Source organism: Pelobates fuscus, chromosome 7 (assembly GCF_036172605.1).
Source record: "Pelobates fuscus isolate aPelFus1 chromosome 7, aPelFus1.pri, whole genome shotgun sequence".
In the NCBI taxonomy this organism is placed as follows: domain Eukaryota; kingdom Metazoa; phylum Chordata; class Amphibia; order Anura; family Pelobatidae; genus Pelobates; species Pelobates fuscus.
The window spans coordinates 57,282,714-57,305,483 of record NC_086323.1 but is presented as its reverse complement, the minus strand read 5'-3'; the positions used below and the strand labels follow the sequence as shown (position 1 = coordinate 57,305,483).

General features: G+C 41.4%; 1 protein-coding gene across 4 annotated transcripts in view; it reads left to right on the top strand.

Annotated features, from left to right (window-relative positions):
* Nucleotides 1–22,770, top strand: part of CEP350 (centrosomal protein 350) — a 56,282-nt gene that overhangs the window by 21,060 nt on the left and 12,452 nt on the right. For 3 of the 4 annotated variants that reach the window (XM_063428316.1, XM_063428314.1, XM_063428317.1), the window contains 17 exons: nt 4,547–4,689; nt 9,296–9,482; nt 9,904–10,034; nt 10,140–10,303; nt 10,450–10,560; nt 10,952–11,026; nt 11,991–12,085; nt 12,467–12,541; nt 13,084–13,226; nt 13,348–13,496; nt 13,581–13,765; nt 14,755–14,842; nt 14,986–15,132; nt 18,421–18,578; nt 19,145–19,267; nt 19,484–19,668; nt 21,449–21,639. In XM_063428316.1, the coding sequence (XP_063284386.1) occupies nt 4,547–4,689; nt 9,296–9,482; nt 9,904–10,034; nt 10,140–10,303; nt 10,450–10,560; nt 10,952–11,026; nt 11,991–12,085; nt 12,467–12,541; nt 13,084–13,226; nt 13,348–13,496; nt 13,581–13,765; nt 14,755–14,842; nt 14,986–15,132; nt 18,421–18,578; nt 19,145–19,267; nt 19,484–19,668; nt 21,449–21,639 (2,350 nt within the window). The remainder of the gene's footprint in view (nt 1–4,546; nt 4,690–9,295; nt 9,483–9,903; nt 10,035–10,139; nt 10,304–10,449; nt 10,561–10,951; nt 11,027–11,990; nt 12,086–12,466; nt 12,542–13,083; nt 13,227–13,347; nt 13,497–13,580; nt 13,766–14,754; nt 14,843–14,985; nt 15,133–18,420; nt 18,579–19,144; nt 19,268–19,483; nt 19,669–21,448; nt 21,640–22,770) is intronic. The other variant, XM_063428318.1, reaches the window with a different exon arrangement.

Sequence of the window (22,770 nt, the reverse complement as noted above, 5' to 3'; positions counted from 1 at the left end):
ACCCCTCGGCCGGCCCAGGTTCTCCCATGGGCTGGGGGCCAGACAGGTACCGTACCCAGGCTTGGAAGGCAGCCTCTTACCCGGGTCCCCCTGGCCTCAAGACAAACACAAGGCGACACAACTCTGAGACACTTGCCCTTTATGAACTATCTGTGGGCACTGTAAGATTGCCAACCCCCTGAGCAGGCTGAGTGGGTATTGTGAACTGCACACAGGTACTAGATTTGAGTACCCATTGGATTTAGCAGGCTCACTGCCTCCCGAACTACCCCACCTGTCTCGGGTTAAAACCAACTGCAGAGGGCTTCATACAGTCAGTCTTTGTCATCTGACACCACTATCAAGCTTGTGTTGCCATCTTAAACATATGCTGAATCTACGAAAAATAGTGCTGTTAGCTATTGCCATACAAATGCTTAATATATGTTGTATTACTAGCCAGTACTTTCTTTTGTGGCAACACGGGCCTGTTTTGTAACTCGCAGATACACTGTTAAATTATATCTATAATTAAAAATGTGATACGCGGGGCATCACACTTGGCATTTAACATAATTTGCAAACGCATTATAATCGTCTAACTTGCTGATAATAACCACGTCATGTATAACTGCCTCTCTTTAACTCTTGGGCACAATCATTAGACATGCTAGCATTGCTTGTTTTCCACCTGAATAGTTGAGCATCTATTATTTCATTTTATTTTGTTTTATTTAATCTTACTCCGACAATACAGCTGTTTAGTCAAGCTTCCTAAAAATATAGAAAAATGTGCGAATTGTCATGCCACTGTTTAACTACTGTACATCTTGAAATACGCTGTTGTGGCGTCTGTTGATATCCTGTAACCACCTGCACAGCAAAAAAAAAGAATAATACAAAAAAAAAGACCATAATAAACAGAGAGGTGCGCTCCAAAGAATCGACCTTCTGTGGTCTCTAGTAGCACCTACTCGAACAATGTGAGCAGAACCCACCTTAGTATCACATAGATAGGAAAAGGGGGACAGTGCTGTGTTTAATTATGGTTGAAGTTTTTGTTTTAAAGTTTATTCTTTTATTATTTTCTTGTTAACGCTAAAATCATCTCCTTATGTGTGAAGATGGATGGGACTTTCACAATAGGAGAATATGTATTATGTCACAGGGACATTCAAATGGGGAACTCTCTCCCAGAACTTTGCTGTGTGATATTGTTCGTTCCAGTTATCCGTTTAAAAGCATGTAACAAATAAGTAATGTCTTTGGCTTGAACATGGACTGAATGGTATGATTGATACCATTCAGTCCATGTTCAAAAGATTGCAAAAGATTTACTTTATCACTTGCCAAGATCAGCTGTAAGAATCACTCTTGCCCATCTTTGAGTAATTTGAGTATATGTCATGGGTAGAGGTTTGCGCCTCTGAAATCACAAATCCCTCTTGTACAGCATATTTGGTTTTGCTTTGATATGTCATAATACTGACCCTCTACCTCTGTGACATTCATTTTATTCTACCCGCATGCTACATTAGCTACATTTTATGATGTTCACATTCATGCCACATTGCTCACATGTCACATTTACTCTACCTCTGTAAACCGTTAAAGGGAAGGACGCTGCAGGGTAGATTTTAGGTGAAGTTCTGTTCAGCCATCACAGGCCCAAAAATGTGTTCGTGTTTCAACACTTTGCCTGTCTCTTACCTTCTCTAAACAGAAAATATCTGTGTCACCAGCAAAAAACTGTGCTTAGGTTTTAGAGAAAAGTGTTGGGAATTTAACCATGTGTTCCCTAGTTAAGTAAATTTAAAAAAAAGAGGCGGAGCTTAGCGGGCAAAGCGGACGGTCGCATGGTAGCGGAGCTCCCGACAAATTGAGCCACCGAACCCCTTATACAACGAGCAAACAGCTCACAACACCGCTCCAGATACCCATCGAGACCCACACAACCTCAATGGGTCGAAAAACTAAAAAGGTGAAAGCCGAAAAACCCCGACAGAGCATGGATATCGGTGCTCTGTGGAGGCAAGCACAGGCCGCGACCGAAGCGCACGTGGCAGCCATGCATGGCGGATGCTCTGATTTTTCCGATGAGACCTCTGAGGGAGAGGATGGGGACCCCCCACGGCCTGAGACCACACAGGTACAAACGCTGACACAGACACAGCCACCCATGAAAGCCCCCACCCCAGTGACAATGGAGGCTATAGGGGAACTCATGACAGACCACCACAGAAAGATAGCAGCGGATGTGGCCCTGCTTAGAGGGGATCTTAAACTCATGACAACCAGGCTGGGAGCTGTGGAGGGCACCGTTACTACTCACACTACACAGATTGCTGAACTACAAGCGGCAATACATAGCCTACAGCAGCAAACCTTGCTCCACGAGCAACAACTGGCCTCCCAGGAGGATAAACTTCGCCGCAACAACCTAAAACTAAGGGGAGTCCTGGACTCCATCCCAGAGGCGGAACTACCACACCTGGCAAGGAGGCTTCTCACCACGCTAGTGACCCCGAAGTCAGCCAAAGCGATCACCCTCGATGGCATATTCCGCCTGCCAAAGTCTGCGAGAGCTCCAACTACCGCCACAAGAGACCTCATAATACGGTTCCAGTCCATCAGTGACAAGCAGGCAATCTTGACAGCTGTTAGAGGCCAACCAACGCTTACCTTTGAGGGTATGACACTTTCCTTCTTTGCTGATCTCTCGGGGGGGGACATTGGCGTGGAGGAGATCCCTGGGCCCATTTACGTCCCTCCTGAGACTACACCAAGTCCGGTACCGCTGGGGATCAGGACGCACCCTTCAGTTTGACCGAGAAGGCAACTCTTACACAGTTCATACCATGCAGGAGGCCACGGAGGCACTAGAACTACTGAACCTACCCACGACTGCACCCGCCACAGTGACAAGCAAGACCGGACCCACGCGCCCATTGGGGAGGAACGCAGCCGCTGCACCGGAGTTTGTCCCCCGACGACCCACTGCCAACTCTTATGCGACAGCCACTACATGAACTTGGGCTCAGCAAGATTGGACCCACTTTCGGGCATACCATACTTCCCCTGTCGACCGTCCGCATAGGACTCTACACAGGTAGCAGAGGAGAACTTCTCCAGTGATGATGTTGCATCGCGGAAATAGTTTATTCTTATTTTCCTTATTTTTATTTTCTATTACTGTTCGGAGACTCTTTACCCACACGGGCGGACTCTTCAGCGATCCGCACCCGATAGTTTTTCAGACTTACTTACAAACTCGAGGGATGCCCGGTATCCAATGACTCTACCTAATACCTTAGCTAACACATCTTTTCATATTTTTAATGTAAATAAGTTTGTTATGATTTTTCTTTTGAAGTCCAGGCAATCGCAGCAAACCAGTACACGGTGCTGAGTGCGCCATGGGGTGGATATCAGCCTGTTGAATTACTCTATAATTGCATTTTGGTCACATACTTGTCTTTACATGTTAAGGTTCATAATGACAAATATACAAAAATGTGCACAATTCTAAAACCTACGCAAAATATCCACAAAGTTGCTTCGTATTAAATTGCTATTTAGCCTCAGGTCCAATAGCAGGTGACCAGAGAATACAGGGGTGCAACCTCATATTGCACTCAGCTTAACATTGATACGGCGAACACACACTCTCATGCTGCCTCCAAGAGCACCACTACCTAAGGCTTACTCAGTATGCTGTACACTCTTTATGCTCACACACAGTTGAGACATACCAATATAGTATATCCCTAAACACGCAACTCTTAAATAATCCAATTGCATTAACTTACCGCGACAAATAACATGATTATATCTACATCACTCATTAGGCTCTAAGAGCAGCATAATTTTTATGTTACCTACCTAACAATATAGTTATACGCAGGCCTTAATACACATTATTCATATAAAATGAGGCTGACAATGCTCGGAGATGATGTATCGTGAATTGTGATAACTGCATGTCGTTTTATTGTCTCCCCATCTTTATTCTGTACCCATGCAATATTATGCCTCAATAAAAAGAAAGATTGACAAAAAAAAAAAAAAAATGGGATTTTTATTCCAAGTAAATAACTATTCCGGAATTCGGGATCTGCCTAACATGACAGATCTCTTCTGGATATAGAACACTTTCTGGTCATGCTACCTTCAATATCTGTATACCATTAGTGGTAGGGAGAGGTCTATAAAAATTTTTACCAGGCAGTTTTTCACCTTTCTTTTTCAAAGGTTGTTATGTCACTTATTCAGCGCCTGTAGGCCTGTAACACTATGACCAGAAGACCAGGCTTTCTGTTGCAATTGATTTCCATTGATTTTTCTTGATGATGATTCATTGATAAATTCCCATGCAAGCAGTAAGGACGGGCTCCAAGGAGGTGTAAAAAGTAGTTCAGTGCAACTTGCTTTGAAATGTAAGCCCAACTATAAATACAAAGGGGGGCTGAAATCCATGTCTTTAACTCTGCTATACAATGTAGATATTAATGATGTCTGATTTAATATGTGAATAAATTACATGTCCTCTTGTTCGTGCTGTCTCCAGTGTTGATAGTAATGCTTCTAGTATTAAAGAAGAGCTCCCACTGGTCAAGTCTAGAAGTGAAGTGGCATCATCTCATTCATCTGGGTCTCGATCTGCTGCCTCGTCCCCTGGGTCATCATCCTCTCAGAGACTGAATAAACATCGTAAGTGCACATTCCTCTTACTTTCAAAGTAAAAGGCGTTATCACAAACCCAATAAAAATGTGCTTGTTTGTTTGGGTCTGTAAGAGAAGCAGGGTGTAAAAGATAAACATTGTTATAAGGTGTGAATAAAAGGAGTTGCATTGAACAAGCTATATTCATCAAATGCCAAAGATAGGTAGGGGAATATCTGGCATACGAAGCCCACTTAACGTACCACTACGGAAAGGCCACAAAAGGGCATCATACCAGCCCTGGGCCACTGAAAGCGCCAACACCTGATTTCCAATGGCCCAGCTAAGTGCTTGAGTCCTTTTACTTTAGGGGTCTGTGCAGGAGCCAAGAGCAAAGGATTCGGCAACCCCATCATCTCCTACGAATGGCGTGGATGTAACGCCATTGTAATGGGAGCATCCCCCGAACGGCTCTCAGTCCGAGTGGGTTTCACTGAGAAGAAACTCCACATTGAGTAGCAGCTCTGCCCAGTATTTGCGTCCTAGGTCTCCTTCGTTGCTGACTCTGATCCCTCAACAATTTTTTTTGTATGAAGCTGCATCATGAGTGCTCTGTGGGATATCAGAATCCAGGATTCCATGCAAATGCTGTCGAATTTAGACAGGATATCTCCTGTCATAAGGCAGGGTAGTTGCTCATTCTGCCTCTCCGCCATCATAGACTCCACACCTGAACACAACTGTGTCAGATTGTAATCCGCCCTTGCGGGTCTGAATAACTCCCGCAGTTCTTAAGAAGAGGAGGGGAACAGGGGCCAAGAAGTTGTGTTCCAGATGTCTGGTGCACCATAATTAGGGATCGACCGATTATCGGTTTTACCGATATAATCGGCCGATATTCGGTATTTTCGGCAATATCGGTATCGGCCAATAGGGATACCGATATTGCCGATAATACCTCCCAGGACCGCCAGGCTCATTACAAGCCCGGCGGTCCTGGGGGGGGGCGGACAGCAAGCGTTTACTCACCTCCCAGCAGCTCCTCCAGCTCCCCAGTGTAAATCTCGCGAGACCTGCGGCCAGCTCTGACGGCCACGGGTCTCGCGAGATTTACACTGGGGAGCTGGAGGAGCTGCTGGGAGGTGAGTAAACGCTTGCTGCCCGCCCCACTTCCCTCCCCTCCCCCAGCTAAGCCAATGCCACTGGACCACCAGGGATTAACATATCCCCCCTCCCTGGCAAGGCAACAAGCAGGGAGGGGGGACAACAAAAAATAAATAATAATCATAATTAAATATATAAAATTAAATATATATTAAAAAAAAGAATTTAATATAAAAATTAAAAAAAATGTTTTTAATAAAAAAATGCCCCCTCACACATACACTACACAAACACACTGTGTATATAATTCAGTGTGTTTGTATAGTGTGTGTGTATATATAATGCACACTACACAAACACACTGTATTATATACAAACACACACTGCATTATATACACACACTATACAAACACACTGAATTATATACAAACACACACTACATTATATACACACACACTATACAAACACACACTGCATTATATACACACACACTATACAAACACACACTGCATTATATACACACACACTATACAAACACACACTGCATTATATACACACACACTATACAAACACACACTGCATTATATACACACACACTATACAAACACACTGCATTATATACACACACACACTATACAAACACACATTGCATTATATACACACACCCTATACAAACACACACTGCATCCACTACACACACACACTGCACAAACACTGCATCCACTACACACACATACACAGCTCCCCTGTCTAAACACACTGCATCCACTACACGTGGCATGTATATTTTGTGCATTTACCTTTAGAAATAGTTTTTTATTTTCCAAAATGGTAAATGTACAGAATATCGGCAAATTATATCGGCTATCGGCCTGAAAGTTCACAGGATATCGGTATCGGTATCGGCTCTAAAAAATCAATATCGGTCGATCCCTAACCATAATATGAGGAAGCAGAATCAATCTTGGTGTGTTCAGGCCAAACCCGAATTATGTTGGCCTCTACATTGCACCAGCTACCGTGTCTGAGCATAAATCTTTACTGGCAGTCTGAAAAGAAGCCACGGACCATAGGCAACGTAGTAGAATATACCGTTCCAGCAGAGAAGCAAAGTGTTGTGCATCCGTCTGACTCAGGACCTGCCCTCTGACTCAAACAAACACAATCCCTTCCCTGAGAACAAATATTGTGCCCAGCTAGAAGTATCTTTAAATATCTTTAAATTCTGAAATGTTGTTTTTATAAATAATGAATAGAAGTAAGTATTTGCAGATTTTATGTCTGCTTAATGCACATACACATGCTGAGTTTTACAATAATTGAATAGTGTCATATAAGGTCTCTTTTAATTTGTGTCTGCTATAAAGAATACCAAAGGTATTACCGTATATACTAGAGTATAAGCCGACCCGAATATAAGCCGAGGCCCCTAATTTTTCCCCAAAAAACTGGGAAAACTTATTGACTCGAGTATAAGACTAGGGTGGGAAATGCAGCAGCTACTGGTAAATTTCTAAATAAAATTAGATCCTAAAAAAAATATATTAATTGAATATTTATTTACAGTGTGTGTATAATGAGTGCAGCGTGTGTATGAGTGCAGTGTGTGTGTATGAGTGCAGTGTGTGTGTGTGTGTATGAGTGCAGTGTGTGTGTATGAGTGCAGTGTGTGTGTGTGAGTGCAGTGTGTGTGTGAGTGCAGTGTGTGTGTGTGTGTGAGTGCTGTGTGAGTGCAGTGTGTGTGTGTGTGTGTGAGTGCAGTGTGTGTGTGTGTGTGTGAGTGCAGTGTGTGTGTGTGTGTGAGTGCAGTGTGTGTGTGTGTGAGTGCAGTGTGTGTGTGTGTGTGTATGAGTGCAGTGTGTGTGTGTGTGTGTGTGTGTATGAGTGCAGTGTGTGTATGAATGCAGTGTATGAATGCAGTGTGTGCAGGTCCGGTGCAAGGATATTTGCCCCCCCCCCCCCCCCCATATGTCCTGATCTCCCCTCCTCCTCCCTCAGTGGTCCTTACCTCCCCACCCCCGTGTTCCTTCACCCCCCTCCCCCAGTGGTCCTGACTCACCCCTCCCCCAGTGGTCCTGACTCACCCCTCCCCCAGTGGTCCTGACTCACCCCTCCCCCAGTGGTCCTGACTCACCCCTCCCCTAGTGGTCCTTACCCTCCCCTCCCCTAGTGGTCCTTACTTCCCCCTTCCCTCCCCTAGTGGTCCTTATCCCCCCCTCCCTCCCCTAGTGGTCCTTATCCCCCCCTCCCTCCCATAGTGGTCCTTATCCCCCCCTCCCTCCCATAGTGGTCCTTATCCCCCTCCCTCCCATAGTGGTCCTTATCCCCCTCCCTCCCATAGTGGTCCTTATCCCCCCCTCCCTCCCTCCCATAGTGGTCCTTATCCCCCCCTCCCTCCCATAGTGTTCCTTATCCCCCCCCCTCCCTCCCATAGTGGTCCTTATCCCCCCCCCTCCCATAGTGGTCCTTATCCCCCCCCCTCCCATAGTGGTCCTTATCCCCCTCCCTCCCATAGTGGTCCTTATCCCCACCCCCCCTCCCTCCGATAGTGGTCCTTATCCCCCCCTCCCTTCCATAGTGGTCCTTATCCCCCCCCTCCCTCCCATAGTGGTCCTTATCCCCCCCCCTCCCTCCCATAGCGGTCCTTATACCCCCCCTCCCTCCCATAGCGGTCCTTATACCCCCCCTCCCTCCCATAGTGGTCCTTATCCCACCCCCTCCCTCCAATAGTGGTCCTTATCCCCCCCCTCCCTCCCATAGCGGTCCTTATACCCCCCCCTCCCTCCCATAGTGGTCCTTATCCCACCCCCTCCCTCCCATAGTGGTCCTTATACCCCCCCCCCCCCCCCCCCCACAGTGGTCCTTATACCCCCTTTTTTTTTATTTATTTTTTTATTATTATTATTATTATTTTTTATTATTATTTTTATATTTTTATTTATTTTTCGTCCCCCCTCCCTGCTTGATACATGGCAGGGAGGGGGGCTCTCCTTCCCTGGTGGTCCAGTGGCAGTTCAGTGGGGGGGAGAGGGGGGCTGGCAGAGCTGTAACTTACCTGTCCTGCAGCTCCTGTCAGCTCTCTCCTCCTCTGCGCCGTCCGTTCTGCTCTTCTGTCAGCTCCCAGTGTAAATCGCGAGACTTACACTGGGAGCTGACCGAGGTGCTGAACGGACGGCGCGGAGGAGGAGAGAGCTGACAGGAGCTGCAGAACAGGTAAGTTACAGCTCTGCCAGCCCCCCTCTCCCCCAGTCTGTATTATGGCAATGCAAATTGCCATAATACAGACTATTGACTCGAGTATAAGCCGAGTTGGGGTTTTTCAGCCCAAAAAATGGGCTGAAAAACTCGGCTTATACTCGAGTATATACGGTACAATTGACCATGAAATTACAAATTTTAGGCCAAAATAGCAACAATGGAAAAATATTTCAAGTTTGGCTGTTTTGCTATAAAATTTGCTAATTCCTGATTAAGAGATTAACACTATAACCTATGTGTTTTGCTATATTCTGTTTCAGTATATATATTTATTTTGCATTTGGGATTGCAGGGAAAGGACAGCAGAACCTCAGCTCCCAGAATTCTCTGGTACGTGATCACAGCTCCTCTGGCTCGGAGCATAGATCGCAAGGGAACAAACGTAGTCCTACTATGTCCCCTCCTGGAAAGGAGCGCTTGATAGGCTCTGATGCTACAGAGAGCACAATTGGAGAGCTTTCACCTCGATCCATGTCTAGGTATGATGTTTGCTATATTAAAGGAACATTCTGAACACCATAACAACTTCATTGGACAAAACTGATGAGAAACATACATATTTTTCTCAAGCTGTTTTCATGAATGGAGAGCTACTGATTGGCTGAGAGCGTTAGCTGACACTCTTAACCAATCAGCAGCACCCCTGTATGAGGCTTTCTGTTTCAAGAATCCGAGAGAAGGGCAGAAGCAGAGCTAATCAGTGCTGGATTCAAGACTTTCAGGTTAAACCATTCAGGAACAGTTTAAATCCTATAGATAAGCCTGTGCCAAGTACCTGCAGTACAAACAGTTTAATTCCTATGAAGTTGTTATGGTGCACGAACTGTACCTTTAAAACTTATTTGTTCACTTTATGTTCTGCTGCAGTCTCTAACCTTTCATTTTGTTCTGCTCTGATAGTGAAATATCTTTAAGGAGTAATCGCTCAAGTGTCACAGATGCAGTAGCTCAACCACCAATGTTACCAAGACCACCTACAACACCAGGATTGGGAGTTCACGCATCAGTTGCAGCCACAGGGTCAGACCAAGGTAATACCCTCCTTTTTATTTATATTTTATTTTTTTATGCTCGTGATAGCTATTGATCACTATAGATCTTTAGATATAACCTATTTAATGGCCACCTCCTTGCAGGTACTATGCGGTTTTCTCCAGCAGTGCTTCATCAGCGCATGTCAACGGAGCTGAATTATCTCAGTGCCATGGAAGAATCTGTGCGCCAATTGTGTGACATGGAGCGAGCACGTGGAATATCATTAGCCCAGCAAGAAACCATTTCTCTTGCGCAGATTCTTAAGGTACAAGCATACTGGTCCAACTTGTCAGTTTGTCATTGAGGGGTGGGCTAAACAGCACATAAACATACTAAACTTGTAGCAAGGTTGATATCATTACGCTGCCATACCATATCCTTTTGTCTGCAACTGCATTGTTTTTCTTAAAGGCACAACAGCAACGCCATGAGCAAAACATGGCAGCACTTAGACAACAGGCAGAGCAAGAGGCCCAAGAAAGTTTGAGACAACTGGAAGAGGCACGGCAGAAGGCCGCACAGGTAACTTGATTTATCTTACAAAGGCAACTGTTAAAGAGACACTGTAAACACCAAAGCCGCTAATGTAGTTGTTTTGCTAAATAAATGCTGTCTCTTTTCTCTGGCAATGTAAAACACTGCCATTTGCACAAGACTGACACCCATTAAAGACACTTCCTACTTCGAACCTTTAAAAAAAATCAAAGGTTTTCATTCTCATGCACAGCATGATGACCCCAAATGTTGCTATTGCTTCTTTATGAGAACAATGTTTCTCTGATGATTTCACAAAAGACAGAACCACTGCTGCAAGGAGAATGCCTCAATGCTGGAATACAGGTGAGTTTAGTGTTTTGTTCTATTTGCCTGATATATTAAATAATAATGCATGTTCACATTTTATTTTGTGTAGACACATACTGAAATGCTTCAACGCTTCCAGAAGACAATGGAGACATCTGCACCGCAGAAAACTAAAACTCAAGAGGTTAGCAGACGTTCCAAAACCTTTCTTTGCATTGGTACAGCAACAAAATATATTTTTTTTTTTTTATGCCTAAATGTTCATATATTTAAAAAGAAAAAAAGAATAAAATATTTCTTGGATGTTTTGGCTTAAAATTGGAAGCACTGAAAGAATTTACAGGGGTGTGAGATATATAGTCAGTACATTGGGGGAAACAGATCTGCACACCAGCCAAGCCAGAAGACCTTCTTTTCCCACAGAAATATCAAATCTGCAATGACGTTATTACTGCAAGGGATTCTGGTTGCGCATATGCAAATTAGTTCAACAAAGAATCCTGTTTTTGCCTTGTTATTCTATTTTAAATATGGATTCCTTGGAGTATGTGTTTGCTGTATACCACCGCTTTGAAACACAACTCAGCTGTCCAGTGACCCACTCATGGACAGCTGTTTTATTGTTAATGCAACTCATCAGCATGAGATTGGTTACTGGCTTGCTATATGGTGCCAATAATCCCTATTTTGGTATAGTATTCCTAGGAAGCAATACAATTATATGCTTACTAGTTTGGTAACACTGTTTCAATACCGTTGCTAAAATAAATAAATTGAAGTTAAGTGTTGCTTTCTGTTTGGCAGATCACTGCAATATGTGGATAAATTCTTAACTGGACACTTCTGCATTATATGTACAAAGCGGCCCAGTCAATGATAAGCTGCCAGTGTGTGACCTACTTCACCCTGTACTCAAAGCCAATCTTGTGCATGCAGTGGTCAGCTCTGTATGTGTAAAGTGGAAGTGACGATCTGTAGTATATTTGGAAAGAAATCAAAAAAGATAGCCAGTGGAAGGCTGGCACAATCCGTACAAACAAATGGCATTTCTTACAGAACAAAGTCACAGATCTCTGTGTTGATGATCTAAAAAGTGTGCAAATTCAGTTTTGTATTACAATGTGGTATTAACTGACATTTCTTGTTAGGAGATGGATCGTGGTTCAGTTTCTTCAATTAGCCCTGAACCTACTGTGACTTCGCTTGTTGATCTTCCAAACAGAGTACGACAACATGGGACCAGGTATTTATGCTCCTTGTGTATATTTAAAGGAACACTCAGTGACCCTTAATCCCTCCAGTTGAAGTTAGACCAGTGCTTGCAGTCTATCATTGCTGCCAAAGTATGAATTTATTTTGGACAGTTAATGTAGAAATATAGCTTCCTCATTATCTTGGCGTCTGAAGAGGAGTTAGACTTTGTGTGCCAGGTAGAGCCCTAGTTTTTATTAAACTTTTCTAACATTGTTTTACAGAAAACCAGGCGATGGTGCCCAAATTATCATAGCAACATATCTAATGTAATATATTTTAATATCGCAAGATCTCACTGTTTGTATTTATATATACACTAATTTTTTTTTAGTTACTCATTTGCCCATGTACTTGTTTCTGCTTTTTACAGGAAAAAGGGGTCTTCACCTCTGCTTTCTTCTCAGTCTTCCAGTAGTCCGTCCAGCTTTGGGGAACCTCCCCATAGGTAGGAATATTAAACAGAAACGTATGATTCCTCCTCCAAACCAAAAAGTTCTATATAAAAATACTCAAATATATTCATGTTTGGGCAGTATAAAAGTACATGGACCTATCATTATTCTAACAACGCGTTTCTCTTTTGTTAAAGGAACACTCCACACACATAATTCACTTCAGCTGCTAAATTTCTTTGTGTCTTGAGTCTGTCATTTTCTTGACAGTTTCTAAAAGTGCGATTTCAATAGAAATTGTTGGGAGCAGAACCACCCCCTGCCTGTCAATCAGACAGCCCTGGGAGGTTTTCTTCCTCTATTAGCTCCACTGAGTTATCGAAAGCAACATGCGTACTGGGCTGGTGCATGGCCGCGCAGTGAGCCATATCTCACAGAGAAGCATAGGAAAGCCACAATCACATGTGCATCTCCAGCACAGAGGCTTCTCAATAAGTGACTATCTGTGCTGAGGCAAATGTGTGTGTGTGTGTGTGGGGAGGGCGTTCTTGCAAAGGCTGTGGGATTACTGTAAACGAGAATATTTGTTCTGTAGGGGTACTGAGCAGCACAGTGAATCAGCACCTGTGATGGAAGCCACTGTTAGCCACAGTGAAGTTGAAGAGAGCATTTCTGAAGAGTTACCATCCCTGTCCAGGAGCACTTTGGAGGAAAAGAGTGTGTCATTTGAAAACAAAGGTAAAATTGCCCTATACCTCATGAAGTCATTTATACAGATTTGGAATTTAGAATGTGTTTAAGATGAGGCTGGATAGCCCTGCATTTTTAATAGTAGCACTAATTGCCGGTCTGCCTTCAGAAACCAGCTCCGCAGATCCTGTAAGTGAGGAGGGCATAGAAGAGCAATCGTTCCGTTCTCTGCTTCCCTCTGAGGCACACAGACGAGGAAGTCTGGAGAGGCAGCGCAGCCATCGTCATGAGTCTGATGAAGAGAGCACTCCAGAGAAGGTGAAATGAAATGTTCATTTGGTAATGGAATTTTAACTTTAAGTTAATTTGAATGATTCTACTTGTATATTGGTTTCTTTACAGGAACTCAGCGGACCTTTTTCAAGTGGTCAGGACAGTTTTTGGCGATTCACCATGGAAATGGTTCGGCAGTACATGCAGGAAGGAGAAATGCGTTCAGCTCACCAAGCTGCTCTTCTCCGCCTTCGCCAAAAAGCTCTTAAGGACAAGACAAAGGCTGAACTGGCATGGCTCGAACATCAAAAACGGTAGAGTCTTCTTGTTTCCAAGCTGATGAGTCATGATTCCATCAGGTCTGGTCACATTTAGCAGTCTGCCTATTTATTGTGGTTTTTTAAATGGCCGAGGCGCCACCTATTTGAATAATCGCTAGCCGTAAACTATTTTGAATTTAAAATGTGTACATTATGTTAATTATAAGGGTTTATATTGTTTGCAAGTGATGGCTGTAACGCAGATGTAAAAACATAAGAGCATTATTGTGTATTCAAAGAAAAGATAAAACTTGAAAGTATTTACCAAAGAAAAAATAGAGCATAAGATCTAAAAGACTTTTAAATGCTGAGCCTTAGTGGATTGGGCAATCATCTGGTTAAAGCGCCTTTATAACTCTTTAAAATACTGTATTAAATCATATTAATTGCCATGTACTCTTTAAGCTTTCTTTTAATTTTTTAACTTTGAAGGACTTAAACACTCTTGACCCCTAAAGCACTTTAGCCTGCTGTATGCTTTAAATGTGAAGCGGATCCTCTTTCTTTCATTTAAAAAAAAAAAAAGTGCAGATTTCAAAAGAAATTGGCACTTTTATAAAATAACCTTTTTACAGCTTCCTGGCTGCCAATCAGATAACCAGTCCTATTACTTCCTGGTAGTTTAGCTCTGTGGAGCTAAACTCAAGAGGCAGGCAATTGCCCAGAGCACCTGCCCTGCAAAGACTTCTCATTGAGCTGCATTACAGCCACAAAAAGTCTGGACTAGGGATGAAGGGAAGAAAGGGCTTACAAAGATTGCGGGCAAGAGATCTGTAGCGTTTGCAAGCGGTTTGTCTAAAATACCAACAATGAAAAAATGCATAATTACATATATGCATGTTTTTATGGGGTTATATAAACTAGACAGTTATATGTATGTATTTTTATTTGGGCAGTGAAGTTTCCCTTTAATGTCTATTTTATATGAATTAAATGATGCCATGCTGTCTTCTAATGTAACCTTATCTGTTGCTGCTGTTAAGGCGCCTAAGAGATAAAGGGGAAGATGATAAGATGCCACCCCTGAGGAAGCGACAGCGAGGACTTTTACTGAGGCTCCAGCAGGAACAGGTTGGTGTGATACCTGCATAATGGAAAGAAAAGGATAATGTAAATCTTTCTGTATTTCTTTGTGGGTTTTATTGTTATTTTTTTTGGTGGGTGGTTTTGGTTATTTCCCCCCTCCAACCTTGACATCATGTTTTCGTTATCAGGCGGAAATAAAACGTCTCCAAGAAGCAAACAAGGCAGCTCGCAGGGAAAGGCAACTTATTCTGAAACAACAAGAAGAGATCCAGCGCATTCAGAACAGTACTCTGAGGCTGCAGGAGAAGCTGAAATCTGCAGAGAATGGGCAGCTGGTGAGTTTGTACCTTTTACTAAACTGTTATATGTATTATCAACTTTGCTGATGCAAAAAAGAAAGATCATAACTTGTGTATTTTGACACACTGATAGAGTTTAACCCCTTAAGACCGCAGGACGTACTATGCCGTCCTTATTTTGGTGGCTCTAAAAGCCGCAGGACGGCATAGTACGTCCTGCGATCTTATGTACTTACCCGGTCGCCGGCGATCCCACGCCGGCGATCGCGGTATGGGGGACTTACCCGGGAGCCCAGGGAGTCCCCCTGCGTCCTCTTCAGCCGCCCAGGGCCATGTGATCGCGAGGTCCTTGCGAGGACCCCGCGATCACATGGACGGCATAGCCGTCCAAGGCATTGCCAGCAGGGGGAGTGCCTGTAATGACAGGTACTCCCCCTGCTGTCTGAAAAAAAAATAAAAAATGTTAAAACAGTGTAAAAATAAATTATATATACTTAGATCATATATATATTTATTATATATATGATCTAAGTATATATATACACACATATACACACACACATAAATATGCATACACTGTCTACGTGTATTTTAATATTAATATATACATAATTATATATATATATTAATATCAAAATACACGTACAATGATATTGATTAAATATATATATAATTTTCATTATATATATATTTATATATAATAAAAAATAAATAAATATATAAATACGTTAAAAAAATAAATAAAAAAATAATGAAAAAAAAATAGATAAAAAATATATAAACATGCGTAATTTCGTTCTAACTGTATTTTAAAATTAATATATATATATTGATATCAAAATACATGTAGAACGAAATAATATATATATCTATATACATAAGTATATACGTATATATCACTATGTATATACCTATATATAAATAAAAATAATTAAAAAAAATTATATACATATATATACACATATATATATAATAATTCTACGCATATATTTATGTAATAATTTTACATAATTAGGTCATTTTATTAATTACAATTTGCAGGACCTGCCTGCCAACCCAGGCCAAAAGTTCAGGGAATTACATTGTCTAGCACTATATTTAACTCTGTAACTTTCCAAGACACCATGAAACCTGTACATGGGGGGTACTGTTTTACTCGGAAGACTTCGCTGAACACAAATATTAGTGTTTCAAAACAGTAAAATATATTACAACGACGATATCGTCAGTGACAGTGACATTTTTTGCATTTTTCACACACAAATGGCACTTACACCGACGATATAATTGTTGTGATACGTTTTACTGTTTTGAAACACTAATATTTGTGTTCAGCGAAGTCTCCTGAGTATAACAGTACCCCTCATGTACAGGTTTTATGGTGTTTTCAAAAGTTACAGAGTCAAATATAAGGTTTGCGTTTCAGTTTTTTCACATTAAATTTCGCCAGGTTGCCTTTGAGACCGTATGGTAGCCCAGGAATGAAAATTATCCCCATGATGGCATACCATTTGCAATAGTAGACAACCCAGGGTATTGCAAATAGGGTATGTTCAGTTTTTTTAGTAGCCACTTAGTCACAAACACTGGCCAAAATTTGCGTTCAAATTAGTTTTTTGCATTTTCAAATATTAACACTAACTTTGGCCAGTGTTTGTGACCAAGTGGCTACTAAAAAAGACTGGACATACTCAATTTGCAATACCTTAGGTTGTCTACTTTTGCAAATGGTATGCCATCATGGGGGTAATTCTTATTTCTGGGCTACCATATGGTCTCAAAGGCAACGTAACCAATCTGGCGAATTTCAATGTTAAAAAACTGAAATATGTAACACGCTATATTTGACCCTGTAACTTCCCAAAACACCATAAAACCTGTACATAGGGGGTACTGTTTTACACGCGAGACATCGCTGAATACAAATATGTGTATTGTATTGCAGTAAAAGCAAACAGTATTATGACATTCACAGTTAGAATGTCACGTAGAACTAAAAAAATGTAAAAAATTCTTATTTTCTCCCATTTTTTAAATATTTTTTTCATATTAAATTATGTTCCATACCTAAATATTTGATGTTAAACGAAAGCCCCGTTTCCCCTGAATAAAATGATATATAATAATGGGGGGTGCATTTAATATGAAAGAGGTGAATTATGGTTGGACAGACATATAGCGCAAATGCCAGGTTTTGTTTACGTTTTTTTGGATCACAACTTGTACATTTGGCTGCGGTCTTAAGGGGTTAATTATGGGGATTTGCTCTGTTTGTTGTTGGGCAGACCAGGGCATGCTAAGCACCCAAACAACTCCAGCTTAATGAATCCGTTTTGATGTATAGTCTCACAGCAATGCAGTCTCTCTGATCATTTCTCTGTCATCCAGAAGTTAAATTATTTAGCTTTTGCAGCCCTAGCCACACTTTCCTTGGTTGAAATTCACACAGTCTTCCTACACACTTCCTGTAAAGAGAGATCTAATAGTTGTACTTCTTTCATTGCACAGTCTGTTTAATTTAGAATTACTTATCGTCTGTTATGTCAATAGCCAGCTAGATCCTGCAGGAGATAAGACCTTTTAAAGTAACCACAATGTGTTGTAAGATCTGATTGACGTTGAAACCATTTTTTCATGTAGGCTATGTCAGTCACAGGTAGGGCTGCAAAAACAAAATCAAAAATGATTTATCTCCTAAATGGTAGAGAATTTAATTATTTTTAAAGCTTGTCAAGCTTTGTCTCGTGATTTTTTTTTGACTGGGTTGGATTTTCAGTGAATCGTCAATGTGCGTATTTCATAAAGGTTCTATCTTCATGAAATTCTCATTTTTGAGGGTGGGTATGGACAGAGCAACTTTAAAAGCAAATCCGTTTCCTTTTAAGACTTCATCAAAGGATTATTAAAAGTATAGTTTTGAGGTGACCTTTGTCTTTTAAACTAACATTGTTTTAGTGCATAGAGAATCATTTTTAATGGTTCTAAGTGGGGAGCTATGACATCATATTCCTGCGAGATACAAAAAGCAGAATGTGCGGGAAAATATAGTGGTTGCAAAAATGGCTTGCAGGATTTTAGGTATATATGTTTACTGTTTGTAGGGACAAGAATGTGCTTTTTTTTTTCTCTGTTGTGAAAATGTCTGTTTTTTTTATTTAAAATATGTAATTTCAATGGGTAGAACTATAAAACTTTTATGTTATGTGATACATAGGGTGATTTGTTAAACGTTATTGTTGTTTGGTTTTCTGATACGGTATAAGTATGACTTCTGTTTGAACCATCAGCTGCTATTACCTCACTTGTGTTAATGTTTACATGTAGGAGCTTCCCAGTGAAGGAGATGTTCAGCCAAGCCCTGCGTCCACTCGGTTACCCTCTGATGCTGAGAGTCGCAGTCCCTCCCCAGTTTCTGTGTCCGGCAGCGAAACCAGCAGCATTATGCAAAAACTGCGGAAAATGCACAGCCACATGGACGCCAAGTAAATTTTCTCCCTTAAAATTTTGTTGTGTTTATAAATCCTACCGTATGTTTTTCAAACCTTCTATTTTTTAGATGGGTGGGATATAGGAGAATGCTTTTTGCGCCACCATATGCTTTGCTTTCTCATCAATTCCTTACTCCATGTTATTGCAACATATTATTTCATCTTTTCTGTCTTTTGTTTATTGTTCTTAACCTGGTGTGTTGCTGTACATTAAATCACCTATTCATACTGGCACTTTTTTCATTCGCAAAGATTCTGGTATTCCCAGCCTTCCAAGCCCAGGACTTTTATGTGGCTGTCCCCCGTGGTTTTTATGTTTTCTGATTAACTTTCTTTTCTCCCTTGTTAAATGTTGTGAACCGTATTTTTCAAACTGATGATTTGGCCATTTAACATATAATATGTTTTTGTTTTTTTGTTTTTTGCTATTTCCTCTCGCCTTGGTTGAATCCTCTAGTAGCCATGCCTTAGTCCTCTTCATCGCATGCTCTCTTCTGGTCCACTCTGTTACTCTCTCACTCTCTCGTCTCCTTGGTAAACTCTCGCTCCTTTTCTTGTAGAGACATCTGCCCTGTTCACTGCTTCTTCTCTGTCTTTACGCCCCAGCACTGGGCCTCTCTCAGTGTGTGCTTTCCCAAACTTCACCCCAAATTCCAGCTCTATATCTGCCGCCAGCTGCTCAGGTAACGGCACCACTACCTCTGCTCCCTGCATTGTGTGTGGGGGAGAAGATGAATCACGGGGGCATGACAGTGTGCTGTTGGGGGCTAGGGAAGACAGAGCATGTGGATGTTGTGTATCACACCCCCTTCTTCTGCTTGCTCTTCCCTCACCCCTTCCTACCCCCGTGTGATGTTTTTCCATAATTTGGTGGTATTCACACCTTGACTCTTCCTCAGGTTTTTAACAAAAAGGGAGCAGCAACTGGTGCAACGAAGATTACATGCCCAAGAGCTGCTGGAATGGAAGAAGCGGTTGGATGCAGAGGAAATTGAAATCAGACGCATTGAGAAGCAAGCACTTGCGGCTTGGGATAACCAGAGAGCGAAAACGAAGAGTCCAGAAGTACTAAACACTACAGAAGGTGGGATACTGATTGAGTAATATAGATAAAAACTGGGATAGCACAATCCCTATTATGTAAGGGGATAGTGGCTTAATCTAGAAACAATATATCTCATTCGGAAAAATGTCCTGTTGGGCTAAAACCCCTACACTAGGATCAGGTGTAAAATAAATTCCAGTTTCACCTATAATTTCTTGATTGATGCTTTTGTGATCAGGCCAAGTATCCTGCTTAAGGAAATACAGGACAGAACATGCATATAGAAGTTAATGATATTCATTTCGATATATAGATAATTTACCTGCAGTCTCACTTTAGGAATAAAACCGTAGCTGATTATTATAGCACTGGATGTGTCTAATCCTTCTTTGAACAAATAGGGAGAAAAGTACATAATATTTCTCTAGAAAAAGAAAAAGTACTCCTAAGGAATATTGACTTCATAATTACTTTAAAGGGACACTGTAGGCACCCAGACCACTTCAGCTCATTGAAGTGGTCTGGGTGCTGTGTCCCTTTTGCACCTAGTGCCAATGTTTACATTGCAGCACTAAGTCAGCCCAGAGTGACTTTTGGTCCATTATCGGACGCTAGGGTTCCTCGTGCTCTGAAAAAAAAAAAGGGTTTTATTTTCAGGTCAGAAGGTAACTTACTTTAGCAAGTTTTACCCCTGCTCTGTAAGTTGAACTTTATTCACACACAGGAGGCTCCGGCAAGGTCTAGAGGGCTATTAACAGAGCAAGAGCTAAGGAATTACAGATTATACATATTGTGCAATAAAGGAAGTTTTTAACATTAGCTCTCACTTTACAGGGAGTGCTTAGGAAGGCATGCAGGGAGGTGTGACTAGGGCTGCATAAACAAAATGATTTAACTCCTGGATGGCAGAAAATTGAGCATTGAGACAGCAGGAGCATGATCTATACACCAAAACTACTTCATTAAGCTAAAGTTTGTTTGGTGACTATAGTGTTTTTTTAATTTGTGAAAATTCAGAGTAACCCCTAGTGCCTCTCCCTCTGTCCCCCCATATTGTGTGTGTGTGCATGCGCGCGCATGTACGAACATGCATGTATTTGTGTGCAGGGCTGAAAGCCAAAATGATTGCCTGACTGACACCTTGAACTACATGCCCCAGGCATTGGGCAATATAAATTCTCCTCTTTTTTTACATCTTAATATTCATTGAAGAATAATCTTCTTTTGCCAGTAGGTCTTCCTGTTTACTGGAAAAAACATAGTGTATTTTTGTTGATGATCGTAGAAAGATACTGCCCAGGTTCCCAGCTCAGTAACCATGATTGCAGACCGGATGCCTGATTTATTTTGCTTTTGTATTTTTAATGTAAAGAAATTATGAGCAATATCCAAGTTACTCCAAAGTTTTAATGACACATTATGCGATCACATAATGTTTATTTTGACTTCCTACTTGTTATTGCTTTTTATTTGTTTTGCAATAAAGGTTTTTATCGACTGTTTTTTAGAGGACAACCATGAATAATAATTACAATATTGTGTCACTGGTGATGTGCAGTGTTCCCTCAGTAAACACTTCTATTGAAACTGCAAGATTAAACAGAATATCATATTGTTTTGTTTTTTCAATTTAAACAACATTCTTGAAAAGCAGGGTGATTTATTTGGGTGAGTAAAAGCAATAGACTTGTGCACAGATGCAAATCAGTGGATTTAAAGAGATCAAATTCCTTTTAATCTACACCAGAACGAACCAATCTACTGGACATTTGTGCATAAGTCTAAAGAGCAATATTTAATTGATTTTTCTTTCCTATAGAGCAAGTGAGCATTGAGGGCTCTCCTGGACCGTTAAGTTCTACGATTCCCACCAAGGCGCCTGGGAGTCCAACATCAGCCTATGTGCCTTCTGAGACTGTTGAACACTCAAGCATCGCTGAACAACTCGAACAAAGTGAAGCCCACAGCAGTATTTCTGAGGAGGTGGCATCATCGTTACACAGCAACGGGGTAATTCTATCTATTTATCTAGCAGCCACATGGCAAGGGATTTGATCAGGTGCAGGAAGCTCAGATGTCATGTGATGAGTTCTGTATTTAAAATGGGTCAAGTATCATCTTCACATACCACTTCCCCACTCACTAATACCGAGCCAACAAGTTATTGTCCCGTTAAGACTGTTCCACAAAAGCTGCATACCCACTTTGTTACATTTTAAAGAGTCCCACAAACAGCTGGAGAACTACCTATTGCATGGATGTAAGCCAGCAGGGTACAATATGCCCACTCCTGATGTTTTATTTATGTGTTTATAGCACGTTATAGCAGTACACTGTTAGTAAGAGACTCTTAGTCTTCCGGTTATTGTGACCCTTGCAGTTTACCCAAAGCCCTCTTTAAACAAGTGTATAAAGACCTAAGCATTTGCCATATTTGAAGAAGAGCCTTACTGAACCCTTATTTAGTAGACAAATCTATGTATGTTAAATTGCATGTGTATTTTACATGTAAAAGCTGCATTGCAAATATGGAATACTAATGGGGGAGGGGGGACATATTCAAATCTGGAGAGAAACCGTTTTAAAATTAAGGCTTAAATATTTAGTAAAATGGGTCAGGTATGCAGGACTGTTGAACAACCAAAGAGAAATGCTGTATCTAATTATTTCCCCTCCAATTGGCTGGAGAGAGTTCTAATTCACAACTGTGACGTGAAAATAAATATCATCCCAATTCAATGTGTTTCATTTTGTGCCTGAATTTCATCACTTTTTGCCTAATATCTCGGTATTCCCCAAAACACGTGACAGCAATATGGTAAGGGACATCCGCGTACCCTCTAATTCTCTTTCATACCCAGAAATATGTCGTGTCTTGTTTCCTTGTAAGAAACCTTTGCATCAGGGAGGACTAGATGATGTAATACATGTCACACTGCTTTGCCAATAGAAACGCTAGGAACTGTAGTTGTACACTAACGAGGAGACTGCATTTTGCCCATCTCTGCTGTGCGGGATATGTTGGTTCCATGAATTTCTTTATAGTCTCTTTTAACATACAATATATTTTCATGTAAATAATGCATTGATTTCATAATTGCATTAATGATTGTTGAGGTTTTTATTTTATTTTTTTTGCAG